Genomic DNA, 22,620 nt, shown 5'->3' with positions numbered 1-22,620 from the left:
AATATAGTTATTTTTCATAAAAATTATGTTAACATGTAATGGGGCTTTAATGCTTTATACATTTCTAGACTTCTTTTGTAAATATCAATGTTGGTATTTAATAAGTATTCAGAGATACAATTCACATGAACAAAAGCTTTTTAGAGTCCACAATCATTTTGAAGAATATAAAAGGCAGTCCTGGGAGCAGAAAGTCTGATATGTATTGTGGATCATGCTCATTTACCATGATGCCAGTTATATGAACTAGGAGAAGGAATTTTCACTGCTAAATAATTTAGTAGCACCTATTACCTCTTTTTTGTCTGAAAACTGAGGTGGAAATATACCTTTCCAGAAGCTTGTAGAAGAGGCTGAGATGAAAATGTCTAAAAATTCAGTTTTTAAAAAATGCTAAATAGCATACATTTTCCAGTTACGGATGGTTACTTGAAAGCACACTTCTGAGGACGCATTGTATAGTTGTTATATAGTTACAGGTTGAGTATCCCTAATCTGAAAATCTGAAATCTGAAACACTTCTGTCCCGAGCATTTCAGATGAAGGATATTCAACCTGTTTATATAATTGTTATAAAAGTTATAATATAATGATAGTCTATTATGCTTTGTATGCATTAACTCTATTCCTCATTTAAAGACTTGCATAATAAGTAATACTATTAAGTAACCTGCTGTTGTTCACACAGTAAGTTTTAAGAGCTGGCGCTGGGCTTGGTGGCTCATGCCATCTAAGCTACTCGGGAGGCTGAAGTGGGAGGATTGCTTGAGCCCAGGAGTTGGAGTGCAGCTGGACAACATAGCAAGATGCTGTCCTCAAAAACAAAAACAAAAACAAAAAAAAAAAAGAGAGAGCTGAGATTCAAGTACTTTTTCCTTTATTAAAATGCTATTATTTATAGCAACTGTGTGTACAGGCAACAGTTTTCTGTAAATAGCTTACAGGATCTTGTGGTAAAGGCTCTTTTTGGCAACCAAACTAGATAAAGATTTGTCTTCAATTTTAGTTTGATGATTAAGGGAAGAAGTTGTCTTCCAGAGTTATAGAGAGACAGTAAAGTGAATGGACTAAGCCTAAACAAATTGCTAGACACTGACTTCCATCAGTAAATTACAGCCTTCCAAATTGACTTGGATAATATGAAAAATGAATAATTAGCATGATTTGTATTCGTTTGGCTGATTCTCAATTTAATATCTGTTTACTATTGTGATCATATTTCTAGGCTTCTCCAGTGACAGTGATCTGGTATCTCTTACTGTTGATGTGGATTCTCTTGCTGAGTTAGATGATGGAATGGCTTCCAATCAAAATTCTCCCATTAGAACTTTTGGTCTCAATCTTTCTTCGGATTCTTCAGCACTAGGGGCTGTTGCTTCTGACAGTGAACAGAGCAAAACAGAAGAAGAACGGGAAAGTCGTAGCCTCTTTCCTGGCAGTTTAAAACCGAAGCTTGGCAAGAGAGATTATTTGGAGAAAGCAGGAGAATTAATAAAGCTGGCTTTAAAAAAGGAAGAAGAAGACGACTATGAAGCTGCTTCTGATTTTTATAGGAAGGGAGTTGATTTACTCCTAGAAGGTGTTCAAGGTATGGTTTTATGTATATTATGTTTTGGCATGCTCTTTTGTTGGTATGTGGGAAAAAAAGTACATACATATATCTTCTGTATAGTCTTACGGATATAATACTGAAAATGAGAAATTATTGAAGCTTAAAAGACCTATATATGGATATATACTTTAAGTTCCTTGAGATGTTAGACATTATCGGAGGTACTTAACCCTCTACTTTTAATCAATTAATCCACAAAAACAGGATTTAAAAAAAAGTCAGCATGTCTCGAAGTCTCTTGTATGAATAATAATCTTTCTTTTCTGACTTGAAAAGGCAGTGTTTTACTGGCCTTCATCTCTCTCAGGAGTAATTCACAGAGATTCTTGATGACCTGAAGAGACAAAATGAAATGGATTTTTAAACTAAGAGCATAAAAGATTCTTGGGTTTGCCGACTATTCTGTTCTTTGTAGTTGTAGTAAATTCTCATTTAATTAATGGAGGTGATGTGGGACATGTAGAGCTGAATGTAACTGAATGTCTATATATAGAACTTACTTTTTTGAAGTATCAGCTATTGTTTTAACCCTTAAATTTTTCCTTATAAAAGCAGAATGAAACATTCTGCATTTCGTTACATGACTTTTTGGATGCAGTAATCAAAGATTGATATTGACATTCTTCCAGTGGTTTCATTTACAGAAGATCATCATTTTCATTGTTCTGTGGTCTTGGGTTTGTCGGTACTATTCAGATTACCAGTCTCCTGTATTACTAACACTTTTTACTACAGTACTTCTCACTATGCCTAGTATCCTGTAGTCCAGAAGCCTTTTGTTATTTCTGGAGTATAAACTTTCAGTTTTATAAAATGTGTACCTACCTGTATATGGAGGATCCTAACTGCTTCTTAACCAGGATTTTGACCATTTCTCTTGTTTTTAGGTTTCACTCCCACTTCCTAATGCCACCAATTCCTGAATTTTTGGAGAGTTTTACCACGCCATGTAAATCAGGCAACTTTCTTGATTTCCTTTTAGTAACCTCTCATCCATCTACCTTTTTTTTAAAAAATTATATTCCATGGCAGCTTTTATATTCTAAAATTTTGTTGCTGTTACCTTCTCAGTTTCTTTGTTCTTGTGGGGTTTTGTCTTAAAGAAATTTTTGACTGCCATGTTAATAGAGTTTCTGGAGGGAGAATAGCTAAAGAAATGTGTTCAATTTGCCATCTTCAACTGGGAATTCAGATTTCACAATTGTTACTTAATTTCGGTGGGCCTGAGGATCAAACAGCTATTAATGTTTTGTGTGTATAGCAATAAGAGGAGCTGGAGTCTTGTTTCTTTTTTCACTAGTTATTGTCTTACTGAAGTTGCTTATATAACCATTTGGAACCTGTTAACACAGTTTCACATAATTGATTCTTAATTCATTTCTCATTAATTTTGTTATCTTGGTATGATTAATATTAGCTATCACTTTTAAGGTTTCTAATTGATAATCTAATTTTGAAGTTACTTGTTTTCTTGCTTTGATGGAAAGATCATTTTCACCCTAATTTTATTTTTCAAATGGTTTTATAATGTTAGGTTTTTTTTTTTGAGATAGAGTTTCATTCTGTCACCCAGGCTGGAGGGCAGTGGTATGATCTCAGCTTGCTGCAACCTTTGCCTCCGGGGTTCAAGTGATTCTCCTGCCTCAGCCTCCCTAGTAGCTGGGACTACAGGTGTGTGCCGTCATGCCCAACTAATTTTTGTATTTTTAGCAGAGATGGGGTTTCACCATGTTTGCCAGGCTGGTCTCGAACTACTGACCTTAGGTGATCTGCCTGCCTTGGCCTCCCACAGTGCTGGGATTACAGGTGTGAGCCACTGCACCAGGCCATCTATTGGGTTTTTTGTTTGCTAGTGGAGCATTCTGGTCTTAAAGATCTATTCATTTTTATTATTTGCCTTAACTCTCATTTTGGGTTGGGAGTTTAAAATGGGTATGAGTTATAAAAAAATCTGCTCTGACATTTTTTCCGTTTCTTTTCAGATAATTATGTGCTAAAACATCACTGGTGTTTAATTGACACAAATAAAACACATCAGTGTGGTCAGTGTGACATTTTTTTAAGTTATTTGCATTTAATCTTAGACCATTTCATAATGTTACCACTTGATGGCACCAGAAAAATAAAAATCTGTGCTTCAAAATGAGAATTATAGATGCATGTCAGAAAATAACAATGTGTCATTTGGTTAGTTACTTTGCTGATTATGGTGGTGAATTATTTCTCCACTAGAACTTGATACCAAACCTACTAGACTGCTATCTTAAGGAACATTACCATTTAAACATATATCTCCTATTTAATGCATGTTTGTCTTTTTGAAAGCACAATATCCATTCCTGCTCTGGATTGGTTTCTGTTGTTAATATGCCACAATTCCAGAAGTTAATAACTGACTAAATTGATTTTAGTCTTTTATTGTTTATTCATAATGTGATCAATTTTTATTCAGAAAAACTATGGGAACCACAATCATGGAATTCTAATTTTTAACCAGTATATAAAAGAACCTTTGTTTCAGTCCTCCTAGTTACACATTTGACCCTGTGTCAAATGTAAGATCAGGACAGTGCTTCCAGTCCATGGATTCTGTACTAGCATACTAGTTACCACCTAACAGACATATGGACATTGTCCTTCAATTTCTGGGGAAACTGGGGGCTCTAGTTGTGAGCTTGATTTGACCTTCATTTTCAGAAGAGATGTTTCCTTGGGTAGTTTGTTCTAGGGTGACAAAACTATTAGTGAAATATCTTTATAGCCGGTAAAACGTATGAATCATTTAAATTGAACTCTTCATAATATTTGTTCTTGTGACCTTTATTGGCGTGGATTGGCATGCCTTATAATAAAATAAGTATTTCTGGATATCTGGTAATACAGAGAAAATAATCTTTCAGAGCTAAGTAGTGCTTTATACAAAGATTCTTGTGGGTTGGCAAATTTTGTTATTTTGTTACTAAACTATTCATCCTAAAGAAGTTTATCTGGGTTGTTAGTAGGTCTGATAAAGATGGCTTGACGTTTTTCTTATTTAACTGGTATTTGCACAGCTGAGACCACATGCAAAACACAATAGTAACGGCTCTCTTTGCCCATCCGGCAGAGAATAAGTATACCCTGATAGTGGTAACTTTGAATTCTCTTTGAACCTGACACTTCACTTACTCTCTTTTAGAAATGGTTCTTGGAATGAAAGTACTGTCTACTCTTCTAAATTCTCAGGTCTTTATGGATTTAAGAGAGAAAATCCAAAAGTCAGAGTTGAAGGAATCAACTTGAATTTTTGAAAAGGATGTTGCAATATATATCATACTTTCCTGTCCATCTTGTTTATATATTACTGAAAGTGGCGGATATGATTAATCTATGTGTGGGCTTATTGGAGTGGTTGTGGTAATATAGAGTGGTAAATGGATTACATAAAGGTATTAATAAAATGTTTAAGTAATTTATTACATGCCTGTCACTGTACAAGGTATTTTTCTTACATTATTTTTAATCTTCAAAGGAGCCCTATAAGTTGAACTATGACTGGCCATACTGGACTTTGTCTAAGGATACCAAAATTTAGAGGGTGCAAACATTTAATATAATGATTCTAAAAGCTTGGCACCTAGTTAGCAAGAATAATTATTTAAAACAGGAAGCTACCAGATGGCGAGCATTGTTAGTAACACCCATCTGTGGGCTACATTATGAATTACAGAGTTGATTTGAGAGCTGGTTTTGTGTTGTTTGTTCCAGGTGCCAAAAGTACTGGTTTGATGTCTTTGTAAGGTAGATATTGTGATCCCTGTTTTATAGGTGGAGAAAACTAAGACTTACATAAATTAAGCAATTTGCTCAAGGACACAAGCCAGTAAAAGTTGAGCTAGGATTTTAATCTAGGTCTTTCTGAGCCTCAATCGTGTTTTCTTCATATTGTGCTATGCTACCTCTCACATGTTCCTCCTAATTAGATTAGCATTTTAAGATGGAGAAGTGGGAAATCCTCTCCATTGTCGAATATTTGAAAACTTTCTTATTTTGAGTATTTGTCATTTTTCCTTCTATCCATTTGTTTGTTTTCACTCAGCCATCTATTCATCTAGTTGATCGTTCAACAAGCATTTATTTCTTGTATGTACCAGGCCCTGTAATAGGGAATATAAAATGGTCATTTTCTAAAAATATAAAATAAAATTGAGCAATGGCCCTTCAAGATGAGATGTTTCTGTCAACTTAATAGCATGCTAATATGACCCATGATTTTGTAGTGTATATCTTGTTGAAAATATCTGGTAGATTTTCTGCCATAGTCATACCTGTTGCTTTTCACTTAACTTGATGTTGATGCCACATTTAAAAAATACCCCATTATTTCCCCCTGCCCTTCTCACTCTTTTTCTTTTCTTCCTCTCTCGTTTTCTTCCTTCTCCTCTCCTTCCCTTTTACCTCCTTTCCTCTCCTCTTCTCTTCTCTTGCATACATTATGAGTGACATTTCATAATATATTTCTGGATATTGTTGATATCCAATTTTTCTTTGAAGATTTTGTTGATATTTTTGACCAGTGAGACTATTTTTAATGTTTGTACTCAGATAAGAGATGCAAACATTTTCATTCTGGTAAATGGTATAATAAGCAGTACTGAACCATTTTTTATAGTTTATTCTTGGGTAGATGTGTGCTAGGCTATCAGGGATGTCCAGACATATTTCAAACACCATGACCTTGTATGGAGCTTGGACCATTGATTTATTCCATGAATAAGGGTTACTCAAATATTTAGAAACCCAAAGGATAAAGTTTTTGGCTTTGGAAATAGATAGATAATATGAAAAAGGTAGTAAGTTTAGGTTTGATAAAGGGAAGCAAGTCATGTGATTTTGGTATTTAGGGGATCTTAGAACCAGTCCCCTGTGGATACTGAAGAGCAACTGTATAAGATTATAATTCTGAGAACAGAGGTAGTTTTCCTTCCTTCTTTTCAATTTGGATGGCTTTTATTTCTGTTTCTCACCTAATGCTCTGGCTAGAACTTCCAGTACAATGTACAAGAACATTGGGAAAGCAGGCATTCTTGTCTTGTTCCTGATATCTTAGGGGGAAAGATTTCAGTCTTACCATGGAATATGATGTTAGTTGTTGGTTTTTCGTAGACGCCCTTTATCATGTTGAAGAAGTTCTATTCTATTCCTAGTTTTCTGTATGTTCTCTTGCAAGGGTGTTGGATTCTGACAAATGCTTTTTCTGCATCGCTTGAAACAATCGTGCTTTTTTTCTTCTTTGTTCTATTAATGTGGTATATTACATTGATTTTCTTATATTGAACCACTCTGGAATTCCTAGGATAAATCCCTCTTGCCACAGAGATTTTTATATTAAGTTTGAACCCAGTTGTGCCTTTTGGTATCTCTTGTGTATTTTGTTTATCATTGTAATATAGTTGGAAAGGAGGGACTGCTTATTGAGGTATGAGCCTTCTATCCATCTCCGTCTGGAAGTTGAGATCTTATTTTTCAATAGGGAGGAGTATTAAACAAATACAGAATATTTCTTATTTTATTTTATTTTTTCCTTCAGTTTTGACCTGTGACCTGAATGTCATGAAAATTTTCCACAGCTTTTTCTGTTTAAAATAAAATGTGTACTTTTCACTATGATTTAATAAATTGCCTTAGTTGAGAATTTTTCAGATCTTAACTGTTTTGAAACTGGCTAGAAGGAAGCATTTTAAAACAGTCTAATTAAGATTTTTAAAAATAGAGATTTGAAATGATTTAAATATGCCACTTAGTCTTCTGTCTTCCCTCCTCTTCAGCATTCTGTTTTTTCCTTTCTTTAGTTGATCCAGGAAGTGTCTGCCAATAGGAGTAAGCAGTTACTAATGCAGTGAACTCAGAAGGAACTATTTCATAGGTTCAGAGAGAAGACTTTAGATTCTCTGTTCTCAATATTCACAAATGAAAAGAGAGTTGCTTTTTAAATTATCCTATACTCAGGTAATTCTCTTACAGGTTTGGTGTTAAGACTAGATTTTCAGCTCCAGGTAGCAAAATCCTAACCAACTCAAAGAGGCTCACATAGAAAACATTGTTTTAGTCCATCTGAAAAAGAGTGTTTTATTCCACGTAAATGATTACATATAGCTCAATTCAGATGTTCAAGAAATGCCAAAGGTCTCTGTCTTTTTATTTGCCTGTCTCTGTTCACACCCTGTACTTGCTATCCCCTTTCTCTTATTTGATTTTATCTTCATGGCATGAAAGATAACCCCCGACTAGCTCCAGGTTTACAAAGACTTTGTCCTCAGGATCCTGGAGGAAGAGGGTATTTTCCCTCATAGCTCCAATAAAAGCCCCAGGGAGGATTGGCCTGGCATGCGTCACATAGCTTTCACCTCTGTCTTTGTAACCTGATTAGGCATAGGTTATTTGGTCATCCCTGGGAAGGTGGACAGAGCTATCCCTGATGCACTGCATGAACTGAACAGCATAACCATGGAATGTGGAAGGAGTGGATCAAAATGAGGAAGGGATGTTAGGCAGAAACAAAAAAAACACACTGAAATGTTATCTTCTGCTTATCTGTCATGGCCCAACAGTGCCGTTTATTATCCTTTCTCCCCTGCCCTTAAAAAACAAAAATGATTGTTTTGGTTGTTCATGTGTATTCTCTTACATGTTTCTTAGATGATAATTCTCTAGAGAACCGGCATGGTATCTACTTTTTTTAAACTTTTAACGGAAGTATATTATATATACAGAAAAGTAAATATCATAATCATATAACTGAATGTATTTTCACACATGGGACACTCCCATGTGACTGGCATCCAGATCAAGGAGCAGAATTTGGCCAGCACCCTAGAAGCTTCCTCATCTCCCCTCTTCAAAGGAAATTATTATTTTGATCCTTTAACAATGTTGAGTGCAAGAGGTCTGCTTTTTCTTTTAAGAGAAATAGGAACACTTTTACACTGTTGGTGGGACTGTAAACTAGTTCAACCCTTGTGGAAGTCAGTGTGGCGATTCCTCAGGGATCTAGAACTAGAAATTCCATTCGACCCAGCCATCCCATTACTGGGTATATACCCAAAGGACTATAAATCATGCTGCTATAAAGACACATGCACACATATGTTTATTGCGGCATTATTCACAATAGCAAATACTTGGAACCAACCCAAATGTCCAACAATGATAGACTGGATTAAGAAAATGTGGCACATATACACCATGGAATACTATGCAGCCATAAAAAATGATGAGTTCACGTCCTTTGTAGGGACATGGATGAAATTGGAAATCATCATTCTCAGTAAACTATCGCAAGAACAAAAAACCAAACACCGCATATTCTCACTCATAGGTGGGAATTGAACAATGAGAACACATGGACACAGGAAGGGGAACATCACACTCTGGGGACTGTTGTGGGGTGGGGGGAGGGGGGAGGGATAGCATTGGGAGATATACCTAATGCTAGATGACGAGTTGGTGGGTGCAGCGCACCAGCATGGCACATGTATACATATGTAACTTACCTGCACATTGCGCACATGTACCATAAAACCTAAAGTATAATAATAATAATAATAATAATAATAATAATAATAATAATAATAATAAAAAAATTAAAAAAAAAAAAAGAAATATTTTGGAGAAGGAGTCTTGCTATGTTGCCCAGACTGTCTTGAAGTGGTCTCAGGCAATCCTCCTGCCTCAGCCTCCCAAAAAGCCAGGACTTCATTGTGAGCCATGGCACCTGGCTCAGGTCTGCTTTTTTCTATTCCCATTCCTTACAAGGGCAGGGTTCCAGTTTTGAGAGCCTGCTTTCTGTTGTTTCCACCCTCTTCTCTGCAATTTCCATTATGGATGATGATGGGGAATGGGTTGGGGTCTTGTTTCTCTTTTATTTCTGTAGAATCCTGACCTTTCTCTCATTTTCTTCTTTCCCTTTGGCCTTTCACTGCCACACCTTGAGGGGGTATCACTCATTTTCTATATATCTGATTCTTCCCCAGTAGGAAGGCTTTACCAAGGCTCTCACTTTTTATTTTCTTCACTTTCGAGCCTATAAAGCCTGTTTTTTTTAATTTTTAAATTTTATTTATATTTATATATTTTTTTGAGATGGAGTTTCACTCTTGTTGCCCAGGCTGGAGTGCAATGGCGCAATCTCGGCTCACCACAACCTCCGCCTCCCAGGTTCAAGGGATTCTCCTGCCTCAGCCTCCCGAGTAGCTGAGATTACAGGCATGTGCCACCACGCCTGGCTAATTTTGTTTTTTTGGTAGAAACGGTGTTTCTCCATGTTGGTCAGGCTGGTCTCAAACTCCTGTCCTCAGGTGATCTGCCCACCTTGGCCTCCCAAAGCGCCAGGATTACAGGCGTGAGCCACCGTGCCTTGCCGAAGCCTGTTCTTTAACTATCAGATGCCAACCTGTGTTTGGCATTTAGTTGGGCTTCCTTTTTCTGTTTTTGTTTGTTTTTTCCTGTGCTTTAATTTAAGTCCAGTTTGCTCTCTCTCTGTCTATATATATATATATATTTTTTCCTTCCCACCACCCCCACCAAGGAATCTCTTAAGCTTTTCTTCCTCTGGTCACCACATCCATTGGCTTATAATGGGGGGGCCCTGGGAGTGCTGTTGTAATTTGGTTGGTTTTTCTATTTACAGATAATCCAAAGGTCATGGTATCTTTGTTTCCTAGTGGTGCTGAAAATGTGAGTCATATGTGGATTTATTTGTGCTCTTGGTTTTTTGTTTGTTTCTTGAGAGGTTATGTGGAGACATTTGAAATTTGGTGGCCACTGTTGTCCTCTAGGCCCAAGAGTTCACACAGATGGATTTCAGAATGTTCAACAACTTTTGTATGCCTAAAATAAACTTTACTTGGTTGTGATATGCATTATCCTTTTTATATATCATTGGATTTAATTGCTAATATTTATTCATTTATGTACAGGCTTACCTTGTTTTGTTGTACTATATAGCACTTTGCAGATTTTTTTTTTTAAAAGCCAAATAGAAGTTTTGTGGCAACACTGTATTGAGCAAGTCTTTTGGGGCCATTTTCTTTTTTTTCTTCACAACTTTCATTTTAGGTTCAAGGGGTACATGTGCAGGTTCGTTACATGGGTAAATTGTGTGTCACAGGGGTTGGTGTGCAGATAGTTTTGTCACCCAGGTAATCGGTGTAATATTTGGTAGGTAGCTTTCCAGTCCTCACCCTCCTCCCACCCTCTACCCTCAAAGAGGCCCCAATGTCTATTGTTCCCTTCTGTGTCCATGTGTACTGAATGTTTAACTTCCACTTATAAGTGAGAACATGTGGTGTTTGGTTTTCTGCTCTTGTATTAATTTACTTAGATTATGGCCTTCAGTTCCATCGTTTGTTGCTGCAAAGGCCATGATCTCATTTTTTTTAATAGCCGCTTAGTATTCTATAGTATATCTGTATCATATTTTCTTTATCCAGTTCACCGTTGATGGGCATCTAGCTTGATTCCCTGTTTTTGTTATTGTAAATAGTATTGTGATAAACATGTGTGCATGTGTCTTTATGGTAGAATAATTTATATCTTTGGGCATATACCCAGTAATGGAGTTGTTGGATTGAATGGTAGTTCTATTTTCAGTTCTTTGAGAAATCTCTAGACTGCTTTCCACAGTGGCTGAACTAAATTACATTCCCACCAGCAGTGTATAAGCATTCCATTTTTTCTGCAATGTCACTGGCATGTGTTATTTTTTGACTTTGTAATAACAGCCATTCTGACTGGTATGAGATGCTGTCTCATTGTAGTTTTGATTTGCATTTCTCTACTGATTAGTTATATTGAGCATGTTTTCATATGTTTGTTGGCTGCTTGTATGTCTTCTTTTGAGAAATGCCTGTTCATGTCCTTGCCCATTTTTTAATGGGGTTGTTTTTTACTTGTTGATTTCAGTTCCTTATAGATTCTGAATATTAGACCTTTGTCAGATACATAGTTTGCAAATATTTTATCCTGTTCTATGGGTTGTCTGTTTGTTCTGTTGATAGTTTGTTTTTCTGTGCAGAAACTCTTTAGTTTAATTAGGCCCAGTTGTCAGTGTTTTTGTTGCAAATTTTTTTGGAGTCTTTGTCATGAAGTCTTTGCCTGGGCTGATGTGTGGAATGGTATTTCATAGGTTTTCTTCTAGGGTCTTTATAGTTTTAGGTTTTACTTTTAAGTCTTTAGTCCATCTTTAGTTGATTTTTATATATGGTAAAAAGTAGGAGTCCATTTTCAATCTTGTGCATATGGTAGCCAGTTATACCAGCACCATTTTTTGAATAGGCAGTCCTTTCCCCATTGCTTGCTATTGTTGGCTTTGTCGAAAATCAGATAGTTATAGGTGTTCTGGGTTCTATAACCCAGAAATAAAGAAGGGTTTCATTGGTCTGTGTATCTGTTTTTGTACCAGTACCATGCTGTTTTTGTTACTGTAGCCTTGTAGTATATTTGAAGTTGAGTAGTGTGATGCCTCCAGGTTTGTTCTTTTTGCTTGTGATTGCTTTGGCTATTCAGGCTCTTTTCTTATTCTAAATGAATTTTAGAATTTTTTTTCTTATTCTGTGAAAAAGTGTCATTAATAGTTTGATAGGAATAGCATTGAATCTGTAAGTAGCTTTGGGGAGTATTTTAATTTTAATAATACTGACTCTTCTATCCATGAGCATGGAATGCTTTTCTATTTGTTTGTGTCATATCTGATTTCTTTCAGCGTGTTTTGTAATTCTCATTGTAGAGATCGTTTACCTCCCTGGTTAGCTGTATTCCTAGGTATTTTATTATTTTTGTGGCTGTTGTGAATGGGACTGCATTCTTGATTTGGCTCTCAGCTTAGACGTGATTGATGTATAGAAATGCTACTAATTTTTGTGCATTGATTTTTGTATTCTGAAACTTTGCTGAAGTTGTTCATAAGATCTAGGAGCCTTTGAGAAGAGACTATGGGGTTTTCTAGGTATAGTATCTTGCGAAGAAAGATGATTTGACTTCCTCTCTTCTTATTTGGATGCTTTTTATTTCTTTGTCTTGCCTGATTGTTCTGGCTGGGACTTCCAGTACTATGTTGAATAGGAGGGGTGAGAGATGGCATCCTTGTCTTGTTCTGGTTCTCAAGGGGAATGCGTCCAGCATTTGTCCATTCAGTATGATGTTGGCTGTGGGTTTGTCATGGATGACTCTTATTATTTTGAGGTATGTACCTTCGATAAGTAGTTCGTTGAGGATTTTTAACACAAAGCGATGTTGAATTTTATCGACAGCCTTTTCTGTGTCTATTGAGGTGATCATGTAGTTTTCATTTTTAGTTCTGTTTATGTGATGATCACATTTATTGATTTGCATATGTTGAACCAACCTTACATCCCAGAAATAAATCCTACTTCATCATGGTAGATTAGCTTTTTGATGTGCTCCTGGATTCTGTTTGCTAGTATTTTATTGAGGATTTCTGCATCTTATATTCATCAAGGATAGTGGTTTGAAATGTTTTGGTATCAGAATTATGCAGGCCTCATAGAATGAGGGAGGAATCCCTTGATTTTTTTTTTTTTTTTGAATAGTTTCAGTAGGATTGGTACCTCCTCTTTTTTTTTTTTTTTTTTTTTTTTTTTTTTTTGAAACAGAGTTTCACTCATTGCCCAGGTGGGAGTGCAATGGCGTGATCCTGGCTCACTGCAACCTCCCCCTCCCGGGTTCAAGTGATTCTCTTGCCTCAACCTCCCAAGTAGCTGGGATTACAGGTGCCCATCACCATGCCTGGCTAATTTTTGTATTTTTAGTAGAGACAGGGTTTCATCATGTTGGCCAGGCTGGTCTCAAACTCCTGACGTCAGGTGATCTGTCCGCCTTAGCCTCCCAAAGTGTTGGGATTACAGGCATGAGCCACCGTGCTTGGCCACCCCTTCTTTTTTATATATATGACAGAATTTGGCTATGAATTAATTTTGTCCAGGGCCTTCTGTTTGGTAGGTTTTTAATTACTGATTCAATTTTGCAACTTATTATTGATCTGTTCAGATATTCAGTTTCTTCCTGGTTCAGTCTTGGGAGGTGGTATGTTTCCAGGAGTTTACCCATTTCTTCTAGGTTTTCTAAGTTTGTGTGCATAGAGGTGTTGGTAATAGTCTCTGAAGGTTTTTTTATTTTTATTTTTTGAATTTTTGTGGGGTCAGTAGTAATGTCCTTTTGGTCATTTCTGATTGTGTTTATTTGGATCTTTTCCCTTTTTTTCTTTTTTAGTCTAGCTAGAAGTCTGTGAATCTTATTTGTTCTTTCAAAGAACCAACTTAAAAAAATCATTTGTATGGTTTTTCTCATCTCCATTTCATTCAGTTCTGCTCTGATTTTGGTTATTTCTTTTCTTTTGCTACCTTTGGGATTGGTTAGCTCTTGTTTTTCAGGTTTCTCTAGGTGTGACATTAGGTTGCTAATTTGAGATCTGACTTTTTAATGTGGATGTTTAGCACTGTTAACTTTACTCTTAACACTGCTTTAGCTATGTCCCAGAAATTCTGGTATGTTGTATCTTTTTTTTTTTTTTTTTTCATTAGTTTTGTTGGGTGGAGTGTTCTGTAGATGTCTGTTAGGTCTGTTTGGTCAAACGTTGAGTTTTGGTTGTGATTATATTTGCTGATATTCTGCCTCAATTATCTGTCTAGTTCTGTCAGTGGAATGTTGAAGTGTCTCAGTATTACTGTGTGATTATCTAAGTCTCTTTATAGGTCTCTATGAACTTGTTTCGAGAATCTGGGTGCTCCATTGTTGGGTGCATATATATTTAGGATAGTCAAGTTTTCTTGTTGAATCGAACCCTTTATCATTATGTAATGCCTTTCCTTGTCCTTTTTGATCATTGTTGATTTAAAATCAGTTTTTTTCTGGAATGAGAATGGGAACCCTACTCTTTTTTGTTTTCCGTTTGCTTGATAGATCTTTCTTCATTCCTTTACTTTGAGCCTGTGGGTGTTACTGCATGTGACATGGGTCTCTTGAAGATAGGATATAGTTGGGTCTTGCTGTTTATCCAACTTGCCACTCTGTGCCTTTTAATTGGGGCATTTAATCTGTTTATGTTCTTCTGGTTAAGAACCATTACTGGGGAGCTAGTACGGTCTTTTGGATGTAAGGAGACACTCTGGCTCCTAGAGTTGCCAGAGTTCTTGCACTGGTTCTTTCTCATCTGTGTGGGCTGATCTTCCTTTAACTGTGGTGTAATTTGAGTATAGTCAGTTGGCTTTATTTCTGGATGTTTTCCGGTGGATGAAAGTTTGTAAAGGGTCTTTGCTTGTGGCTGAATTCTTGGCATTGGTTTCACAGGGTTGCAAAGTATTTTTGATGTTGAAGTTTGGGCTGCCATCCAGTAGATGGCGATTAAGCAACCACTACCCTGATCAGTTTGGCAGCCAGCAACATAAAAGCAGTATTCCCTCTAATAGCAAAAAGGTTGCCACTTACTGAAGGCTCGGATGATCATTAGCATTTTTTAGCAATATTTTTAAATTAAGGTATGTACATTGTTTTTAAAGACATAATGCTATTGCACTCATAGTACACTACGAATGGTGTAAACGTAATTATTATATGCACCGGGAAACAGAATGTGTGACTTTCTTTATTATCAAATTCACTTTTTTGCAGTGGTCTGGATCAGAACCTACAGTATCTCCAAAGATATGCCTGTATATGTATTTTTATTTTTCATAGATTAGGTATATTTAGCAAATTTAAAAGTAAATTAAAGACATTGTGGCCTTTACTACCGTTGTGTAGTTTATATCTCTAGAATATAGGGTCATTCTTCTTTATATCCACAATATATTTATCATACTTAACATATTCTATGGGAAGGATTTTAATAGTAGATTGAATTTCTTTAGTAGATATTCAACTGTTTTATATATTTCTTCTTTTGTGAAACTCAGCAAGTTCTATTTTTCAAGAAATTTGTCTGTTTCACATAAAAGGTGAAATTTAATTGTAGAAGTGTTTATAGTGTCTCCTAATCTTTTGGATGTCTGTTGGGTTTTTCTGGATTTTGGTTATTTGTTACGTATTTTTTTTCTTAGTCACTCCTGTTAGCATTTTATCAGTTTTTTAATGTTCAAAAGAATTAACTTTTAACTTTTATTTTGCTGTTCTGTGTTTTCTATTTTATAGATTTGTATTCCTTTCTGTCATTCTGCTTACATGAAGTCTGAATATTCTTTTTATTTTTGAGTTAGAAGATTACATCTTTGAGTTTCAGCCGTTTTTTCAATATACATTTAGGATTATTAAATTTTCCATTAAGTATTTGTTTAGCTACCTCCTATAGATTTTGATATGTCAAACCTTAGTTATTATCAGTTCAAAATATTTTTCATTTTTTGTTTTGGTTTTTAAATCTCATTTTATTAGTTTTCTATTAGTGCTATAACTACTTAACATAAACTTAATGATTTTCAAAACAAGTTTTTAATTTTATTGTTTTGTAGGTTAGAAATCTGACGTGAACCACACTGGGCAAAAATCAAGGTGTGAGCAGAACCTTTTTTTTTTTTCCTGGAAACTGCACATAAAAATAACTGTTTTCTTGTCTTTTCTAGCTTCTGGTGGCCACCTGCATGCCTTTGCTTATGGTCCCCTTTGTCCATCTCAAAGCCAGCAGTTTTGCATCGCTCTGACCATTCTTTCATAGTTACATTTCACAGTGATCCTCAGCCAGGAAAGGTTATCTGGTTTTAAGGAGCTATATGATTGGATTGGGCTCATGTGAATAATCTAGTATAATTGCCCTGTATCAAAACCCCTAACCTTAATCACATTTGTAAAGTTTCTTTAGCCACATAAAATAACATAGACACAGGTTCTGGGCTTAGGGCATGAACGTCTTCAAGTCCCCTCATTATTTGCCTCCTGTACCTGTGAATTACTTAGAAGTATGTCATAAATAGCATACGCATATTGTTTAATTTTCTGGCAGTTGGAGTTCTTTAGTTTTTTATTTTTTAGAGACAGGGTCTTGCCTTGTTGCTCAGGCTGGAGTACAGTGGCATGATCATAGGTCACTGCAGCATCACACTCCTGAACTCAAGTGATCCCCCCACCTTAGCCTTCAGAGTAGCTGAGATTACAGCTGTGAAAAAATTCATAGAAATGGGAATCTCACTATGTTGCCTAGGCTGGTCTTGAACTCCCGTCCTCAAGAAGTACTCCAGCCCTAGCCTCCCACAGTGCTGGGCTTATAGGTGTGAGCCACTGCGCCTGGTCCCCTTTCTTGACCTTTCTAAGTCTACTTTACCAGCTTGTTCTTCCCCACTTGATCTTTAAATGCTGAGATTCATCGTGACTTGGTTATCAACCTTCTTAGGCTCTTTACGCTATTCTCCTTAGATGATTCAGGATTACATACTTTAATAACTGTCTACAACAGCAGTGTACAGTAGCAATATCATATCAACACATATGTAATCTCAAATTTTCTAGTAGTCACATTAAAAAAAAAATTCAGGACCAGTGCAGAGGTTCACGCCTGTAATCCCAGCATTTTGGGAGGCTGAGGCAGGCGGATCATGAGGTCAGGAGATCGAGACCATCCTGGCCAACATGGTGAAAACCCATCTCTACTAAAAATACAAAAATTAGCTGGGCATGGTGGTGGGCGCCTGTAATCCCACCTACTCAGGAGACTGAGGCAGGAGAATCACTTGAACCCGGGAGGCAGAGGTTGCAGTGAGCTGAGATCGCGCCACTGCACTCCAGCCTGGGTGACAGAGCAAGACTCCCATCTAAAAAAAGATTTATACTGCTGACCAAGATAGGTAACAGTCTTTCCTGAAGCAACTAAAAATACCAGACAATGTATTTAACAATGATTTTCGAGACACTGGGCATCAGGTAATGAAAGACAGTGATTTCTGAGAGGAAACAAATGAAGTTAGGCTCATGATTGTCCCAGATTGCTGTCTTGAATTTCTAGGTTGTGGTGCAGGGAGAAGGAAACCATTTGGATCCTGGCAGAACCTCTGAGTTAAGAAGATGAAGTTGAGAGGCTAGGAAGAATGAAGTTAGAGTTTGTAGTTAGAGCTTGCAGGATACGATATTTAGAATTATTGCCTGATGTCCAGTGTCTTGTCTAGAGGAGAGATAATGGTACAGAGATTGGTAGTGTCTCCTGGAATATACACAGAGTACTCATTAGTGTATGCATGTGGGGAAACTTTTCAAGACCAAAAAAGATATCCCAAAAGGATTACGAGACACAATTCTGGTTGCTCACACAGGGCTGGGAATAGTGTCTTCCTAAGAAGTAGTCTCAGAAACCTCAATCATGTGGCATTAGGTAGAATACTTAGAAGGAATAATAATACTGTGGAATAATAATTAGGCCCACTCCCACAAGTCTTTTAAAAAATACATAATTTTTGTTTTTTTCAATTTTTTGGTAGGTACATAGTAGGTGTATATATTTATGGGGTGCATGAGATGTTTTGATACAGGCATGCAATGTCAAATAAGTACATCATGGAGAATGGGGTATCCATCCCATCAAGCATTTATCCTTTGAGTTATGAACAATCCAGTTACACTCTACGTTTTTAAAAAATGTACAATTAAGTTATTATTGACTATAGTCACCCTGTTGTACTATCAAATAGTAGGTCTATTCATTCATTCTGGTTTTTTTTTTTTTGGTATATGTTAACCATCCCACCTCCCTGTAACCCCCCACTACCCTTCCCAGACTCTGGTAACCATTCTTTTACTCTCTGTGCTCATGAAATCATTTTTTTAAAAAAAATATTTAGATCCCACAAATAAGTGAGAACATGCAATGTTTGTCTTTCTGTGCCTGGATTATTTCACTTAACACAATGATTTTCAGTTCCATCCATGGTGTTGCAAATGACAGGATCTCATTCTTTTTAATGGCTCAATAGTACTCTATTGTGTATATGTACCATTTTTTCTTTATCTGTTCATCTCTCAATGGACATGTAGGTTGCTTCCAAATCTTGGCTATTGTAAATAGTGCTGCAGTAAACATAGGAGTGCAGATATCTCTTTGATACACTGATTTCCTTTCTTTGGAGTATATACCTAGCAGTGGGATTGCAATTTTTTTTTTTGAGACAGAGTCTTGCTCTGTCACCCAGGCAGGAGTGCAGTGGCACGATCTCGGGTCACTGCAGCCTCCATCTCCTGGGTTCAAGCAATTCTGCTGCTCATCCTCCTGAGTAGCTGGGATTGATTACAGGTGCCCGCCACCATGCCCGGGTAATTTTTTGTATTTTTAGTAGAGACGGGGTTTCTCCGTGTCAGCCAGGATGGTCTCGATCTCCTGACCTTGTGATCCGCCCACCTCGGCCTCCCAAAGTGCTGGGATTACAGGTGTGAGCCACCGTGCCCGGCCGTGGGATTGCAATTTTTATTTTTTTTGAGGAACCTCCAAACTGTTGAACTATGTACAACATAGTGCTTGTACTAATTTACGTTCCCACCAACAGTGTACCAGGGTTCCCTTTTCTTCACATCCTCACCAGTATTTGTTGTTGCCCGTCTTTTGGATATAAGCCATTTTAACTGGGTGGGGATAATATCTCATTGTAGTTTTGATTTGCATTTCTCTGATGATCAGTGATGTTGAGCACCTTTTCTTATGTTTGTTTGCCATGTGTATGTCTTTTGAGAAATGTCTGTTCATATCTTATGCCCATTTTTTGATCGGATTATTAGATTTTTTCCCTATAGAGTTGTTTGAGCATCTTATATATTCTGTTAATCCCTTGTGAGATGGATAGTTTGTAAATATTTCCTCTCATTCTATGGGCTGTCTCTTCACTTTTTTGATTGTATCATTTACTGTGCAGAAGCTTTTTAACTTGATGTGATCCCATTTGTCCATTTGTTGCTTTGGTTGCTGGTGCTTGTGGGGTATAACTCAAAAAATCTTTTCCCAAACCAATATCCTGGAGATTTTCCCCAATGTTTTGTTGTAGTGGTTTTATAGTTTGAGTTCTTGGACTTTAAGTCTTTAATCCATTTTGATTTGATTTTTGTGTATGGCAAGAGATAGGGGTGTAATTTCATTCTTCTGCATATGGGTATTCAGTTTTCCCAGTACCATTTATTGAAGAAACTGTCTTTTCTTCAGTGTATGTTCTTGGCACCTTTGTCGAAAATGAGTTCACTGTAGGTGTGTGGATTTGTTTCTGAGTTCTCTATTCTGTTCCACTCATCTATGTGTCTGTTTTGATGCCAGTAGCTTGCTGTTTTGGTTACAATGGCTCTGTAGCATAATTTGAAGTCAGGTTATGTGATTCCTCCAGTTTTCTTCTTTTTGCTTAGGATCACTTGGGCTATTCTGGATCTTTTGTGGTTCCATATAAATTTTAGGGTTGTTTTTCTATTTCTGTGAAGAATGTCATTGATATTTTGATCAGGATTCCATTGGATCTGTAGATTGCTGTGGGTCATATGGACATTTTAACAATATTTATTCTACCAATCCATGAACATGGAATATTTTTCCATATTTTGATGTCCTCTTCAATTTTTTTTCATCAGTGTTTTATAGTTTTCATTGTAGAGCTCTTTCATGTTTTTGGTTAAGTTAATTCTTAGATATTCAGTTTTATTTGTGACTGTTGTAAATGGGATTACTTTTTAAATTTATTTCTCAGATTGTTCACTGTTGGCATATAGAAATGCTACTGATTTTTGTACATTGATTTTGTATCCTGCAACTTTATTGAATTTGTTATCAATCAGTTCTAATAATTTTCTTGTGGAATCTTTAAGTTTTTCCAAATACACACACGGTCATATCATCTGCAGACAAGGATAATTTGACTTCTTCCTTTCCAGTTTAGATGCCCTTTATATCTTTCTCTTGTCTGATTGCTTCTAGTACTGTGTTGAATAACAGTGGTAAAAGTGGGCATCCTTGTCATGTTCCTGATCTAAGAGGAAAGGCTTCAGTTTTTCTGCATTCAGTATACTATCTTTGGGTCTGTCATATATGGCTTTTATTAGGTTGAGGTGTGTTCCTTATATATCCAGTTTTTGAGGGGTTTTATCATGAAGGGACATTGAATTTTATCAAATGCTTTTTCAGCATCCGTTGAAATAATTATTTGGTTTTTATCTTTCATTCTGTTGATATGATGTATCACATTGATTGATTTGCATATGTTGAGCCATCTTTGCATCTCAAGGGGTAAATCCGCTTGGTCATGATGTGTGATCTTTATAATGTATTGTTGAATTCAGTTTGTTAGTATTTTGTTGAGGATTTTTGCATCAATATTTATCAGAGATATTGGCCTATGGCTTTCTTTTTTTTTTGATGTGTCTTTGTCTGGTTTTGATATCAGGGTAATACTGGCCTCATAGAACAAGTTTATAAGTATTCCCTCCTCTATTTTTCAGAATAGTTTGAGTAGGAGTGGTATCATTTCTTCCTTAAATTTTTGGTGGTATTCAGCAGTGAAGCCGTCAGTCCTGGGCTTTTCTTTACTGAGAAATTTTTTTACCATAGCTTCAATCTCATTATCTGTTATTGGTCTGTTCAGGTTTTGTGTTTTTTCCTGGTTCAGTCTTGGTAGGTTGTATGTAAGTAGGAATTTGTCCATTTCTTCTAGACTTTCCAATTTATTGACATATAGTTGCACATATTAGCTACTAATGATCCTTTGAATTTCTGCAGTAACAGTTATAATGTCTGCTTTGTCTGCTTTTACATTTCTGATTTTATTTATTTGTATATTCTTTTTTTTCTTAGTTTGGCTAAAGGTTTGTCAATTTTGCTTACGTTTTCAAAAATCCAACTTTTTGTTTCACTCATCTTTTGTATTATTTCATTTCAGTTCATTCATTGCTACTCTGATCTTTATTATTTTTTTCTACTCATTTTGGGTTCGGTTTGCTCTTGCTTTTCTAGTTCTGTAAGATGCTCATTTGAAGTTTTTCCTCTTTTTTGATGTAGGCACTTGTAGTTCTAAACTTCCCTCTCAGTATTGCTTTTGCTGTATCCCATAGGTTTTGGGATTTTGTGTTTCCATTATGATTTGTTTTAAGAAATTTTCAGTTCTTTTTTTTACTTCCTCATTTACTCACTGGTCATTCAGGAACATATTGTTTAATTTCCATGTATTTCTGTAGTTTCCAAAATTCCTGTTGTCAGTAATTTCCAGTTTTGTTCTGTTGTGGTCAGAGCAGGTCCTTGAAACAATTTCAATTTTTGTTGAATGTTTTAAAACTTGTTTTGTGACCTGACATATGGTCTGTCCTTGGAAATGATCCATGTAGTGAGGCAAAGAATGTGGATTTTGCAGCCCTTGGATGAAATGTCCTGTAAATATCTATTAGATCCATTTGGTCTGTAGTGTAGATGAAGCCTGATGTTTCTTTGTTGCTTTTTCTGTCTGGAAGATCTGTCCAATGCAGAAAGTGGGGTGAAGTCTCCAGCTATTATTATATTGGGGCCTATTTCTCTCGTTAGCGCTAATAATATTTGCTTTATAATATATGGGTGTCCCAGGGTTGGGTGCAAATATATTTAAAATTGTTATATTCTCTCACTGAATTGACCCCTTTATCATTATATAGTGACCTTGTTTGTCTCTTCTTATAGTTTCTGTTTTGAAATCTATTTTGTCTGATACAAATATATCAGAAAAAATATTTTTTAGTTTCCATTGGTGTGGAATACCTTTTTCTATCCCTTTATTTTCAGTCTGTTTGCGTCTTTATAGGTGAAGTGTGTTTCTTGTAGGCAACAGACTAATGGGTCTTGTTTTTTCATCCATTCAGCCAGTCTATGTCTTGATTGTAGTTTAGTCCATTTGCATTCAATGTTATTATTTATAAGTAAGGACTTACACCATTTTGTTATTTTTTTTTCTGGTGGTTTAGTGGTCTTCTTTCTTTTCTTCCTGTCTTCCTCTAGTGAAGGCGATAGGATTTAGTTTCTTGCTTTTTATTTTTTTGTATGTACATTA

The 22,620-nt window shown here is 36.2% G+C and overlaps 1 protein-coding gene across 17 annotated transcripts in view; it reads left to right on the top strand.

Annotated features, from left to right (window-relative positions):
* RPS6KC1 (ribosomal protein S6 kinase C1) overlaps nucleotides 1–22,620 on the top strand; it is a 328,215-nt gene that overhangs the window by 73,528 nt on the left and 232,067 nt on the right. For 13 of the 17 annotated variants that reach the window (XR_008509987.2, XM_054520581.2, XM_054520569.2 and 10 more), the window contains one exon: nucleotides 1,226–1,588. The exons of the other annotated variants lie outside the window; for them this stretch is intronic. Coding sequence is in view for 12 of the 13 variants with exons in the window: in XM_054520581.2 (XP_054376556.1) it covers nucleotides 1,226–1,588 (363 nt within the window). In the remaining variant the exon portion in view is untranslated. The remainder of the gene's footprint in view (nucleotides 1–1,225; nucleotides 1,589–22,620) is intronic. 17 annotated transcript variants of the gene reach the window in all.

The sequence above is a fragment of the Pongo abelii genome, chromosome 1, assembly GCF_028885655.2.
Source record: "Pongo abelii isolate AG06213 chromosome 1, NHGRI_mPonAbe1-v2.0_pri, whole genome shotgun sequence".
Taxonomy (NCBI): domain Eukaryota; kingdom Metazoa; phylum Chordata; class Mammalia; order Primates; family Hominidae; genus Pongo; species Pongo abelii.
Note: the sequence above shows the minus strand (reverse complement) of the source record. Positions and strands in the feature narration are given on the sequence as shown.